Here is a 12,022-nt window from a genome sequence, read left to right on the forward strand (position 1 = left end):
CAGCACGATTTATGAATGATAGCCATCATAACCTATAATTTCTTTCCCCCGGCTGCTGAATTTCCAGCAGGCTTGGTCTTATTTTTTTTTGTTTGATGCGTTCCACGAGATCCTCAATGTCCTTCAACTTTCACGCTGTCTCTCTTATTTTTTCTGTTCAAATTTCATAACTATTTTTTTTTTTTTTTTTATTTGTCTCCAAGCCTCATTTTATTTTGGTTTCCTTTCACATTCTTGATGCCTGCTCGGCTGCATCGTACCACAAGATCACGAGAGTCCTTCAGGTTTCATAAAATGTCTTTCTCTTTATTTTAAACTCTTTTTTTGGGCTTTGCCTGCCACATCTTCTCATTACATCATTGTTCTTCAATCTTCACTATTCACATTTTTATATTTTTTTCTAGAGATGCTCGATTTAGACTTATTCACCGACATCTGACCTATATTGTATGAATCTTAATTTCCAATACCGGTACATGCTGTGTCCCCCTCTCACGAAAAAAGAAAAACTAAAACATTTTAGCTGACCAACATCCCATTTCTCTTATCAGACTTAAATTTTAAACATTTTCTGTGCAAAATGAAAACTACTTCAATTTAAGTTAGTAATAGGAAAGTTTCCTATGTAACAGCAGCTGAAACTCATTCTCCCTAAGCGTGACGCAAACATGTGTTTATTAGTTAGTAGTATATCATGTCTTATTCTGTATAATGCATCTATGGTGATCAAACATGTATAAAGATCTTCAGTTAAGAAAAGCAAGCCTTAGGTTTAACTAGTTGTTGTTTTTTTTAGCTGTCTAGCTGATTATATTTTGACATTTTGAGAGCGAGAGGAGAAGTAGCTGAAGAGTTTGATGTATAACGTGTGTATGGTGTGTAAAGCTTGTGTCATTAAAAGACTGAAAACTGATACCGGTATTTTTCTGATATAAAATTTTAATGTTGATATAGATCGATATTAATGAAGACCGATAATATGGAATATCCCATTTTTTTCTATTTTCCTTTGCATTTAACTTTATAGACTTGTGTCTCTTAGCCCATTTGTGCTTAATTTTTTAGTTGACAACACGGGGAAATAACACCTATTGGAATAGAACTGTCTTCATGTTATTTTCACCAATGCAGCAAGTAAATAATGAGTCAGCAGTTCTTTCTGCTTACTTACAGTCTCATGCTGACCAGACACAAAAATCTTTAAGTTTGTGAGAATTTTCTGTGTTTTTATGTAGATAGGAAACAATTTCTGGCACAGGATTTGGACATTTAAAAAAAAAGTACAAAATATAGTCAATGACTTCTACTACTGACCTCCTAGTCCTGGCCTGAGGCGATTGTCGTAGCCATCCAGGAGGCTGTCTAAGATCTTGGTGAACACTGTTGTGTTATCTGTCGGTTCGACTGTCATACCGTTCTGCCCAGAGCTGCCAAAGCAAAGAAGGAGATTTAAAGTCACGGCTCCAATCCAAATCCTCAGCCAAAACACACACACACACACACACACACACACACGCACGCACGCACACACGCACGCACGCACGCAGGCGCGCGCGCGCAAACACACACACACACACACACACAAGAGCTAAGCAAACAAACAAACAACAACAAATAAGATCTCTGTATATGAATTATCTGGTTAGGAAAAAAATGTTTTGTTTCAGAATTCCAGTGGAACTCTGTTGAGTGGGGCATTGCACGATGCATCCTAAATGGGAAAGAGAACACAGATTCCACTTTCCTAATGTCGTGTTTTTGTGACTGTGTTGTTAAAATAAATAAGTAAAATAAAGAAAAAACTAAAATGTTCAATTTTCATTGGTGAAAGTGTCTGAAATAGCAGTTAAAAAACTGTATTTAACTGTCTAAAACGCACATGTGTGCACGAGCCTGCATGCTGGCACAACAAAATAATAAACGGAGAGGAGAGGGAGACAGAGAGTGGAAACAGAGATATCAAAATCCATTATTTATACCTTAATATGGTCTTTCCAACAACAAAGGCCTTGCTGAATGTGCTCTTTGAACAACATGAAACAAAATGCTTAGAGCAACGCCGAAAACACTCACAATTCGTAATTGTGAGTGCAGGGCATGCATCTCCATGCATTAATATTTTAACTCCCTCCTAATCAAGAAAACAACCTCTAACGACATAAAAAGCTGGATAAATGAGAAAGTATATGCATGTATCTTTGAATACTCAAATCCGTGTATGTCTGCAGCTTCTGTCTGTTGACGTTCAAACTGATAATACTCTCTAAACATGCTTTTTATGACCCTATCTACATCTGCATTGTTCCAAATTAGTAGCATTTGCTTGGATTTGTAGTAAAATGAACAGCAAGTGTCTGAAAAACAGCTTTTCTAGCTAAATGGCTCCAAGGAGAGGGAAAGGTCATCTAGATTAGTTAGCAGAAACCTGCAACAGAAGGGGATGAATAGAAGAAGGAGAGAAGGGACAACATCTGGTTAAAGCATTATAATTAAAGCTTTAAACAAAGTTTGCATCAAAGCTGCGTGACGGAATAAGATCCTTATGTTCCGGACACCAGCCTTCAAGAATAAAGATGGAGCAGCGACATCACACATGCAATTTTTGTAGGGAGGGATTGTTCATATGTCTTTCCCTGCCCCCAATTATTCCCTTTCTTACTAAAAATGATAATGATTAAAAACACATCAAGCAATTGAACAACTAAAACTGTGATGAGTATTTTAGCTCGGCTGCAGGCCTGGACAAAACCGCGTTGAAACACTTGAATGTAAAACAATAATTAATCTGCTTTGTTTGGACCTGGAGAGCCAATCACTCATAAAAGCAGAAATTATAAAAACAACAGGTGAGGCTAAAATAACCTCTCACTTCAAATCCAGTGTTGGGCAAGTTACTTCAAAACTGTAATGCATTATTTATTACTTGTTACCCACATTTTAAAGTAATTCATTACATTACAATATTACTGATTTTAAAATGTAAGGCATTACACTACTTTTGCACTACTTTAAGTTGCTTTCACCAAAAACAACTTCAATATGAATCTGGTAATGTGACGCTCAGTGAGCTCATGACATATATGTGGAAAGTGATGCGGTACCTGAGCTAGGATTGCTGTTAAAACAGTCAGATATAATAACAGTGCTTTAAAATGATTGTTTATTAGATAAAAGCAACAAAAATCTGTACTCTCAGTGCGCTGCCATCTTATAGGGCCATCTGAGCAGGGAGTGAGGTGGTGGGGGCTCCAAGCCTATATTTGCCTTGGTCCCCACATGCCTTGATACGGCCCTGGATGTGGGACTGACTTCTGGGGTGATCTGATTCTATCACATGTATAAATATTAAATGCCTATATATTATTGCTTTTCATTGGCAAAAATGTATATTGGGGATAAATCTACCTACTTTTTTTTTCTTTTCAAGCACTTTGTTTTGTTTTCTTGATTTTATTTGAATAATTTTCTGCTCTTTCTCTCTCTAACCTTCCTGCATGCTGCATGTTCTCTCCGTCTTCCAGAAAAACTTTCCTAGATTTCCTACTTTCTAACTAATCAGCCAAAGGGATCTACTGAACGCAAAAAAATAAAAAATAAATAAAAAAAAAGCTTAATATGCGCTGCGCTCCAGCAGTAATGAGTTGAAATCACCGGGGCACAGATTATGAACTCAGCTGAAAAGTACATGAAGTATCAAAGAATATGGGCGGATATAAACGATCGCAAATGAATTACTTTGTTTTGGTGGAGTGATTTTGTGAATATAACAGCAGCCGCGTGCAGGATGCAGCTGGAGTATTTGAGCCGTTACCGCTGTGTCCTCTCTGCTCATAGAATGCCCGCAAAGCTGAGTCCATAAATGACGTGATATATGTGGATACTGGATCTTTTTCAGGCTTCCCGCAATTTGAATTTTTAGGAAACCCACATCTTGACTCTGGGTTTAAAACTGCATTGTAATTACTGCATTACTGACAATTGTACCAAGTAAATATTACCATTTCTTTCCCTGTAATGCCTTACATTACCACATTACAGAAAAAAGCAATGCATTACAGTAATTAATTACTTTTGTACTGCGTTACTCCCAACACTGTTCAAATCTGACTAAATAAGCTAAGACCTAAAATAGGATTGGTGAGTGGATTTGGTCATCATGTGTTTTAGCAATATCAGCAAAATTTGAATATTTATGGAAATAGATGCTTTAGGGTGAATAAAACAATGAAAATATACACATGATGTATTGGTAACACTTTAAAATAAAGGCACCTTTATTAATGTTACTTTTTATATTAATAAGCATTAATAAACAAAGGATACCTTTATTACTGTTCTCAATATTAACTATTAAGTGTTCTTAAGGTTAGGACAAAGTGTGTGTGTGTGTGTGTGGGGGGGGGGTAGAAATGCATTACCTATTATTAACATTAATATCAAGCAATTGTTAATACTTTTATAGGTTTTCTAATTCTTAATAATGCACTAGTAGCGTTAATAAAGGGACCCTATTGTAAAGTCTCACCTAGGTATTTCCAAAAAGACGTGCCACCATATTTTAGCTTGAAGTAATGAACTTACACATAAAATCAGAAATATTTTTGCTCTACATCTTCCAAAACACCGTGTGGCAGAGTGTTTTCTGCTGACGTGTAACATCAGGTGTGCATTCTCATGTAGAATACACGGATCAATTCAGATTATGGATGAACGTTCAGGATAAGAGAGAAAAATGGAAAGAAAACAAAGTGTTATGAAAGACACGTTTATCAACTAGGGACTGTCTAACCACTGTACACCATCCCCATCTACAGGTCATCTGAACAGCAACAGCGCCACACACACACACACGCACGCACGCATGCACGCACGCACACACACACATACACACACACACACACAGTCTACTTTACTGTAAATCTCGCTTTTTTGCTGTTTCTCTCTCTCTCCTGTCGAATATCTAATTATAAGGCAATTCCTTCCGTGGCTACATCCTGTAGCCAAGCGCTTGGTCCGCTTGATTATCATGTCTAGCTGAAAATCCCCAAAGGTGTGTGTCCGTGAGTGAGTGTGTGTGTGATTCTGACTTCAAAAGGGGACACTAGATTATACAGTAAATCTTTTGGTGATAATTGCTTTCGCAGCTCGCCATGACAGTCCCTCAGTACTGTCTCTGCAGCACTTCAGTGCTTTGACATTTCCCCTAATGTACAGCTCTTCAAATGCAGTAAGCAGGCCCCTTCGTTTGCAGCTGGAAGATTTCAAAACAGAGCAACAGATGGGATTAATGAGTTTGATCCAATCAATGTGCAGCAATGGCATGCTGCAGTGTATTTCAAACAGGACACGTGTCACAACCACGTAGTCGAGGAATTTTGGCTGACTAAATAAGCCAAGATATACAGAGTTACCACTTTTACTAGTGATAATTCTAGATGTGACAATGTGAGTCAACTTCCTGTGGCAGTCCAGCGGAATTATTCAGCTCCAATCCTGTCTTTCATTTGGAACATCTTCACTTTCACAGTTGCTTTTGTAAAAGTTGAAGCAGTTAGCATGGCACTAAAACATGCAGAAAGAACACTGGTTTGGTATTTGAATCGTGTGGGAGTTAATGCAGCTGCAGTCACGTCGGAGTATCACATGGCTGTCACCTCTAATCCAATCCTCATCTTTTTCTGCTTCTTTGTGTATTTAGGTAGCTGACAGCTGACCGCTCAGTGGTGACACTAAAACAAAGTGTCTGTACATGGACTCTGCCATCCCCGCAGCTGCTGTCAAAACAAATGCGCAGCATTTTATGGCAAATATCCCAGTGCAGCAAAGAGCATATACCCTATGTAGCCCAGGACTGCAAACTGACAGAGTGGATGTTACATGGTGAACCAAAAACAAACGAACAAAAAAAGTTGAAGGAAAATAAACCATTTCTACTCATCATCTCTTCTCCCTGTGCTATACTTTCAAAAACTCCTATAATTATGAGCATGCAGGTGCTCTGTGAGTTTGCCCCAGATGCAGGTAGAGTGTATATCATCTGTAAGCTCAGCCCCCACCCTGCTAAAGAAAAGAAAAGCATCTGGAGGAAAGATGGAGCATCAAACCAGCATTCTTGGCTAGCTCAGATATCCGGACATATTTACGAGGGAAATTTGGCAAACAGTACGCCCTGCATTAAGAGGTAACTGTCCTGTTTCATGGAAATATTTGTCAGACACACTCTAGTTCCCCTGTCACTACTAAACACAGCACAATTAGGGTTACCCAGAAAGAGCCTAATCATCCAGGCGGAGTTTGGATCCATGATTATGATTCCCAAGGCATTTGTCCCAGACTCTGTTTCAGGTTTCACCATCATCTGTTTCAACATCAGGACACATGACCAGCATGCGTATGGAATCTCTCGGGGTGTTTGGGCCTTACCTTTTCCCACCCATTACGCCGCTGGTGACGAGCAAGCAAGCCCACAGACGCAGAGAGGCCGCCCTGCTCTGTCCACACATCGTTGGTAATATGAGGACCTTTCACTGCTGCGGGTTAAAAGACACAGAAAACCTCTATCATCTTCATGTCATAGGAGCCTTTACGTCATCATACCCAACATTCAGCCGTGTAAACGTGTCAATAGATGAGATGTGTTGGAAGAAAAGAGCTAGTTGGTGACCTCATAACTCTTTTGCCCGCCCCACATACCACCAATCAGCCATTCAGCATCATTCCCTTTAATTAGATTCATTGACAGAGGAATAATCCTCATAACTGGGGGGGGGGGGGGGGGGGGGGCACTTAACTGTGATGCAAATGCACTTCCACAACAGACGTTCGCAGCATACGGTGTGACTGCATCTGTAGCGCATAATGATTAAGAAGAAATAACAAGGAGGCATGCACCATTGAGCACAGAGCTTGTAGCACCTGTGAGCAGCCTTCCCTTCCGAACACTCTGCAATGGGAAGCATCGGCACTGCAGAGCCAGGAGCCAATCCCAATCTGAACATGTTCATCCTCCTGGAACATTTGATGTGCACGTAAAGGCGTAGCTCCTATGTTTACTTATTTATTTATATGTTTTAGTTTCATTATTAATTCCATTTTGAAAGCACAAGAGATATGTCCACTAGAGGGCCGGTGGTAAAATTATAAAACAGGCGCTTAAAATTCACAAACCCCACCAGATTTATTTATTTATTTATTTATTTATTTTTGCCACTAATACAGCATAGTGGACTCCCGTAAAATGCTCTGGTGAAATGGAAAACATTTAAATAAATAATAATACATCTCCTGGTTGACAAGGGTTTAATAAAGCGAGGATGATGAAGATTAACGAACTGGAGAGGAAAATCCCGCAAAAGCACACTTTCTAAGTTATTCTGGGCATAGAGGAGGAAGGGGGGTGTCAGCCTCGTGCCCCCTATGACATCTGAATAGATTCTACCGGTAACTGCATTTTTTGCATGCAACTGGCGTCCCTACAAGGCTGGTCTAAATACAAGCATGACAATCCGTGCGTCGTGGAGCAATTAAGCAAATGTGCGTTGATGCCGGTTTATTTGGGCGCTATCCGCGGTGCTGAAACCAGGCATCAATCGGCTCTTGCCTATAAAACACCTTCCCACTTAAACACGCTGATACCGGCAGCAAAGTCGTCCTTCCTCTCAGTAAACCCCGCTTCTGTCGGTGTCCAGCCACCAGAAACACCCCTACAAGTGCGATTGTTACTCATCTTTCTCCTTTAGTCTAAAAAAAACACAAACGTTTGCATTTGACTTACAGCACAAGAGTATATCAGGTGTCCGCAGAGTATATCCTCAAACTTTAGGATTTTTTTTTCTGGATGGATTGAATGAGGGGGAAAAATCCTCTGTGATCTCAGATCTGACGAATTTCAGCTTGAGGCTGGAGAAGCGGCTGCTGACGATATGCGCAGGTCTCTCTCCCTGTTCATTGGTGGTTATGGAGTGAGTTCAACTCTCAGTCTGTCAGCAACAGAAATGTTCCCTAAACTAACACATCTACCTTCCATCGCACCTCGGATTAAAACGCGAGGCAAACGGACACAACCAAACGTCTAAAGGCGCAGATTATTTTCTTTTAGAATAGGCTGTGGCAACGTAATATTATGACAAGCCCGCCCATTTTATATGCAGCACAATTTAACTTCCACTGATGTCCTCCTAATCTCCTTCCAGTGGATGTTTGAAAAAAATCCTCTTACATTTCCTGCTCCTTATGTGTTTATTTTTATTCCCAAATCGCACTTTATCCGTCAGTCCCCCCCCCCCCCCCCCCGCCAAAAATAAAAAATGAAAACATAAAACCCCATCATTCCATTCAGCAAACCGATTCTCCCAACAGAAATAAATGATTTAGAGAGAATAAAAGATTAGCAGTCATAAAACAGGACAGCAAGTACTTACGATGGAAAGATTTGAACGCAGATGGATTACAGCTCGCATCCGCGCGCATAAACGCTGGATAGAAAACGCCTCTATTTTCTGTTTTAGATAATGACATCCACTCACCAGCTTCCACTGATGAGCCGAACCTTAGTCTGCTCTAGAATTCTCTTCGAGTCACTCACCGTCTCCTAAAAGCCCAAGTTTCGCATGGAGACAGCAGCGCTGTGTCTCTACAGCCAAATATTCTGCTGCCACAGCCGCGCCGCTTCAGACTGAACGGCGAGAAGCGCTGAGCTGCGTGTATCTGCAAAGGAAACACACACACACACACACACACACACACACACACACACACACACACACACACACACACACACACACACACACACACACACACACACACGCACACAGCTCATCATGCACGGCGTATATTTCTGTGGTCATCTGCGTAAGTTATAAAATCTGAGGTAAACGTTCGAGATTGGAACTAACGTGGAGAGAAAAGGACACTCTTATTGGCGTTTGGTGTTTATGTGTCTCTTTTGACCGCTAAATCCGTTTTATTCGTTCAGACTGTTGATATTAGGCAACTGAATGTGATTTTTTACCCTCGGATTTGAATTAAGGTTTATTTTCATCTGAGCAGGCAAGAGTGAGCTGGCAGTGGAGTCACGTCAGTCTGGTCTGCAGTGCAACGTTTCGTCTGAGTGTGTGCGTTGCCTCCTTACGCGTGGCTAAAGTAATGCATGTGCGTGATTAGTTATGAGGGACGTCACCGCCTATTCTATCATTCATCTATCTGTCTATCTATCTATCTATCTATCTATCTATCTATCTATCTATCTATCTATCTATCTATCTATCTATCTATCTATCTATCTATCTATCATGCACGCTCTTTTCCGTTTCCTTTTCTTGCGCTTCTTTGCTCAAACACCCACTCCTGACCTGATGCTGCAGGTGGGTGCTCACATTGTTTATTTATTTATTTGTTTATTTATTTATTCATTTACGCATCTTAATAAAAGATCCCTCCACCACCCCACCCAGCTGTCGTAAGTGGAGCATCGTTTCAAGCTGCCCCCTTTCTCATATAGCCAGTCTCTCCACAGCTGCATGTGACTCGGCTTGCCCGTGCGTGCACGTGCACGTGCGGGCGTGCATATCTAACACGTGCCAGTCGGTATTTTTTTATTTTTATTTGTTTGCGTGCACGCCTGCAACTGGGAGTCTGTATCTTTATTTGTTTTACTTCGCTTAAGGAAAAATAGATTTAGCAAAGATTGTCATTCAAAACATGAAATAGTGCAAGTGATTTTTTTCATGCCTTCCTCTCACAGCTCCATCTCTGAGCAGTTGATGGGAGAGGTATAGTGTTGGGAAGTGCGCGCGTGTGTGTGTGCGTGTGCACGGGACTAAACGAAGGGAGATGGATGGTGGTAATTTAGGTGAGAGATGTGCAGGTTATGGTGGAATAATCGTTCGCTGTGAACATTGCCTTTGAATTTTGAAGGGAAGGGTATTGACTAACAATGCCCACCCTCCCTTCTGTTTGTGCATCTTTTGTGATGCTGTTTTTAGATAAATTTATTTTGTCTTCACACAAATTAAATGGCCAACTGTTGTGACCAGGCTTTCACACTTTTAACAAATGCAGCAATAACAGAAGTTTCCCAAACTACTGCCAGATTTGTGTAATTTTTCATATTTCATGTAAAACTATTTGTGCTTTTCAAATGAGCAAACCAAAACGTGTTGGCCCAGTGTCCTTTGAAGTGCATCTGTAAATCCACACCACTTGTTTTTTTTTAAAAATGTCTTGTGGAGATTTGTCAAACACGTAGCATCATGACAGTCAGGTCTGAGAGGCAACAGGCTCCTTTAACACCCATCACCCATGGAAGGTCTCCCTGGACTGTTCATTTTATTTTTAGTTTAGTTTAATGGACACCTGACATCTGACAGGGACAAAATCTTGACATATCCATTTAATGTATTTTTGCCTCATGCTCTAAACCATGGTTTCTCAACCTTTTTCAGCTAAACGCCCCCCCAAGTCATGCTGAAATCCCTTACTGCCCACCAATGTCCCATGCAGAGAAATGGAAAGTTTTTTTAAATAAAAATCATAATAAAAAATAAATAAATAAACAATTCAGCCTTGAGTTTGAAACTGTTTCATACAAATATGTCATAAAAAAGTATCATAAAAAGTGTTTTTAGCTATTAGCAACAAGATATTGTAGGAAGCTAATACTCCTCGGTCCAGTAAATTTGAGCTTCGAGCAAACATACTGCTAATGCTACCTCTTTTAGAGTGTCTCTCTTTAATTACCTGAAAATAGTTCAGTTCCTTTAAAGCTTTGTCTGGATGCATTTTGGACTCCTTAAGCCGGGAGGATTTCATCGTTTCGTTTCAAAAAACTTTTCACAAAGCAGGCACATGGGGAGTTGTGGATTCGTGGGTGAAGGAATACGTCCATACCGAAGGTAGTGCACATTGTACTGTCGACACTTCTTTTTATTCTGAGCCATTGTCTGTTATGAATGTTCTGTACTGCTAGCGCCCACCATTAGCATCTCAGCGCCCCCTTCAGTGGCAAAAAACTTTCACCGCCCCCTTATGTAGTCTGAACGCCCACTAGGGGGCGCTACAGCCCCCGTTGAGAAACCCTGCTCTAAACAATGCATTGCCTTTCTTACTAACAACAGTAAATAACATAATAAAAATCATTTTAGAAGACCAAACCAACATGGAGGAGACACCCATTGTGTGCATTTCACATGACATGTATATCAATCTTTGCTCAATGATTGCTGTGAGCCTCAGGCTGTCACCCCATCAGGTCTATGCAGAACCTTTTTTGTCCAGTGGGCAACTGGCGCTTCCCAACTGCGACTCCAGCCGGGCGTACAGAGAGAGGAAGAGAAGGTACTCCAGTTCAATTACTGCAGTAAAGCTTTATTTGCACTTGCTTTTCATACCTCTTTGACTCTTGAATTTCACAGCCACTGACTTGAATCTCAGCTGTTGCTCTTGCACTTGAATCTTTTTAAAGTATCTCATTTTCATTATAACTTTTTATCTGATTTCAACACAGCAAATCAAGTGTCACTGCTCACAGGCTCTTAAAGCAACACTAAAGGGGGTTTAACACATTAAGCTACTGTTTTCAAACTGGTTTCAGTGATTCTTGAGGCATAAACGTGAGTAGCTTCACAATGGACAGTACTCTGCTCCTCTACTGACCAGAAACTGCACTGAACAGTTTAGTGGTTGTGGCCAGTAGCTCATATAAAGGCTAACAGTTAGCTTCTCCAGTTTACCAACAGTCAATGAAAAGTGCAAAAAATAAAAAAAGAAAAAGCTGGACGGAAAAGTAAGTCAATGTTTTTGGAAGTGAAGCAAAGAGCAAAACCAGAGTGAACATTAGCAAAGCCTATTGAATGAGGGAGCTGAGGGAAACTACAGAATGATGGAGTGATGGTGGCTTTGCTTTGTTGCTACTGGACGTGTAAGTACTAATATTTTGTTTGCCCAAAGGTGTGGATCTTTTTAGTTTGTGGCTTATTTAGAACCTGTTGGCTCATATTAGCTCATTGTTACTGCTAGCTACTGC

General features: G+C 40.4%; 1 protein-coding gene across 3 annotated transcripts in view; it reads right to left on the reverse strand.

The window, feature by feature from the left end:
- The window catches only part of gabra1 (gamma-aminobutyric acid type A receptor subunit alpha1), a 38,735-nt gene extending 30,012 nt beyond the window's left edge, over positions 1-8,723 (reverse strand). Inside the window, exons 1-3 of one of the 3 annotated variants that reach the window (XM_015961394.3) lie at positions 8,585-8,723; positions 6,424-6,530; positions 1,315-1,427 (exon numbers count right to left, since the gene is read on the reverse strand). In XM_015961394.3, the coding sequence (XP_015816880.1) occupies positions 1,315-1,427; positions 6,424-6,503 (193 nt within the window). In that variant the 5' untranslated portion in view covers positions 6,504-6,530; positions 8,585-8,723. Of the gene's footprint in view, positions 1-1,314; positions 1,428-6,423; positions 6,531-7,774; positions 7,894-8,420; positions 8,561-8,584 lie in introns of those variants that run through there. The other 2 variants (XM_015961395.3, XM_015961396.3) reach the window with 2 other exon arrangements.
- Positions 8,724-12,022: the final 3,299 nt, after the last annotated feature.

Source organism: Nothobranchius furzeri, chromosome 10 (genome assembly GCF_043380555.1).
Source record: "Nothobranchius furzeri strain GRZ-AD chromosome 10, NfurGRZ-RIMD1, whole genome shotgun sequence".
Taxonomy (NCBI): Eukaryota; Metazoa; Chordata; class Actinopteri; order Cyprinodontiformes; family Nothobranchiidae; genus Nothobranchius; species Nothobranchius furzeri.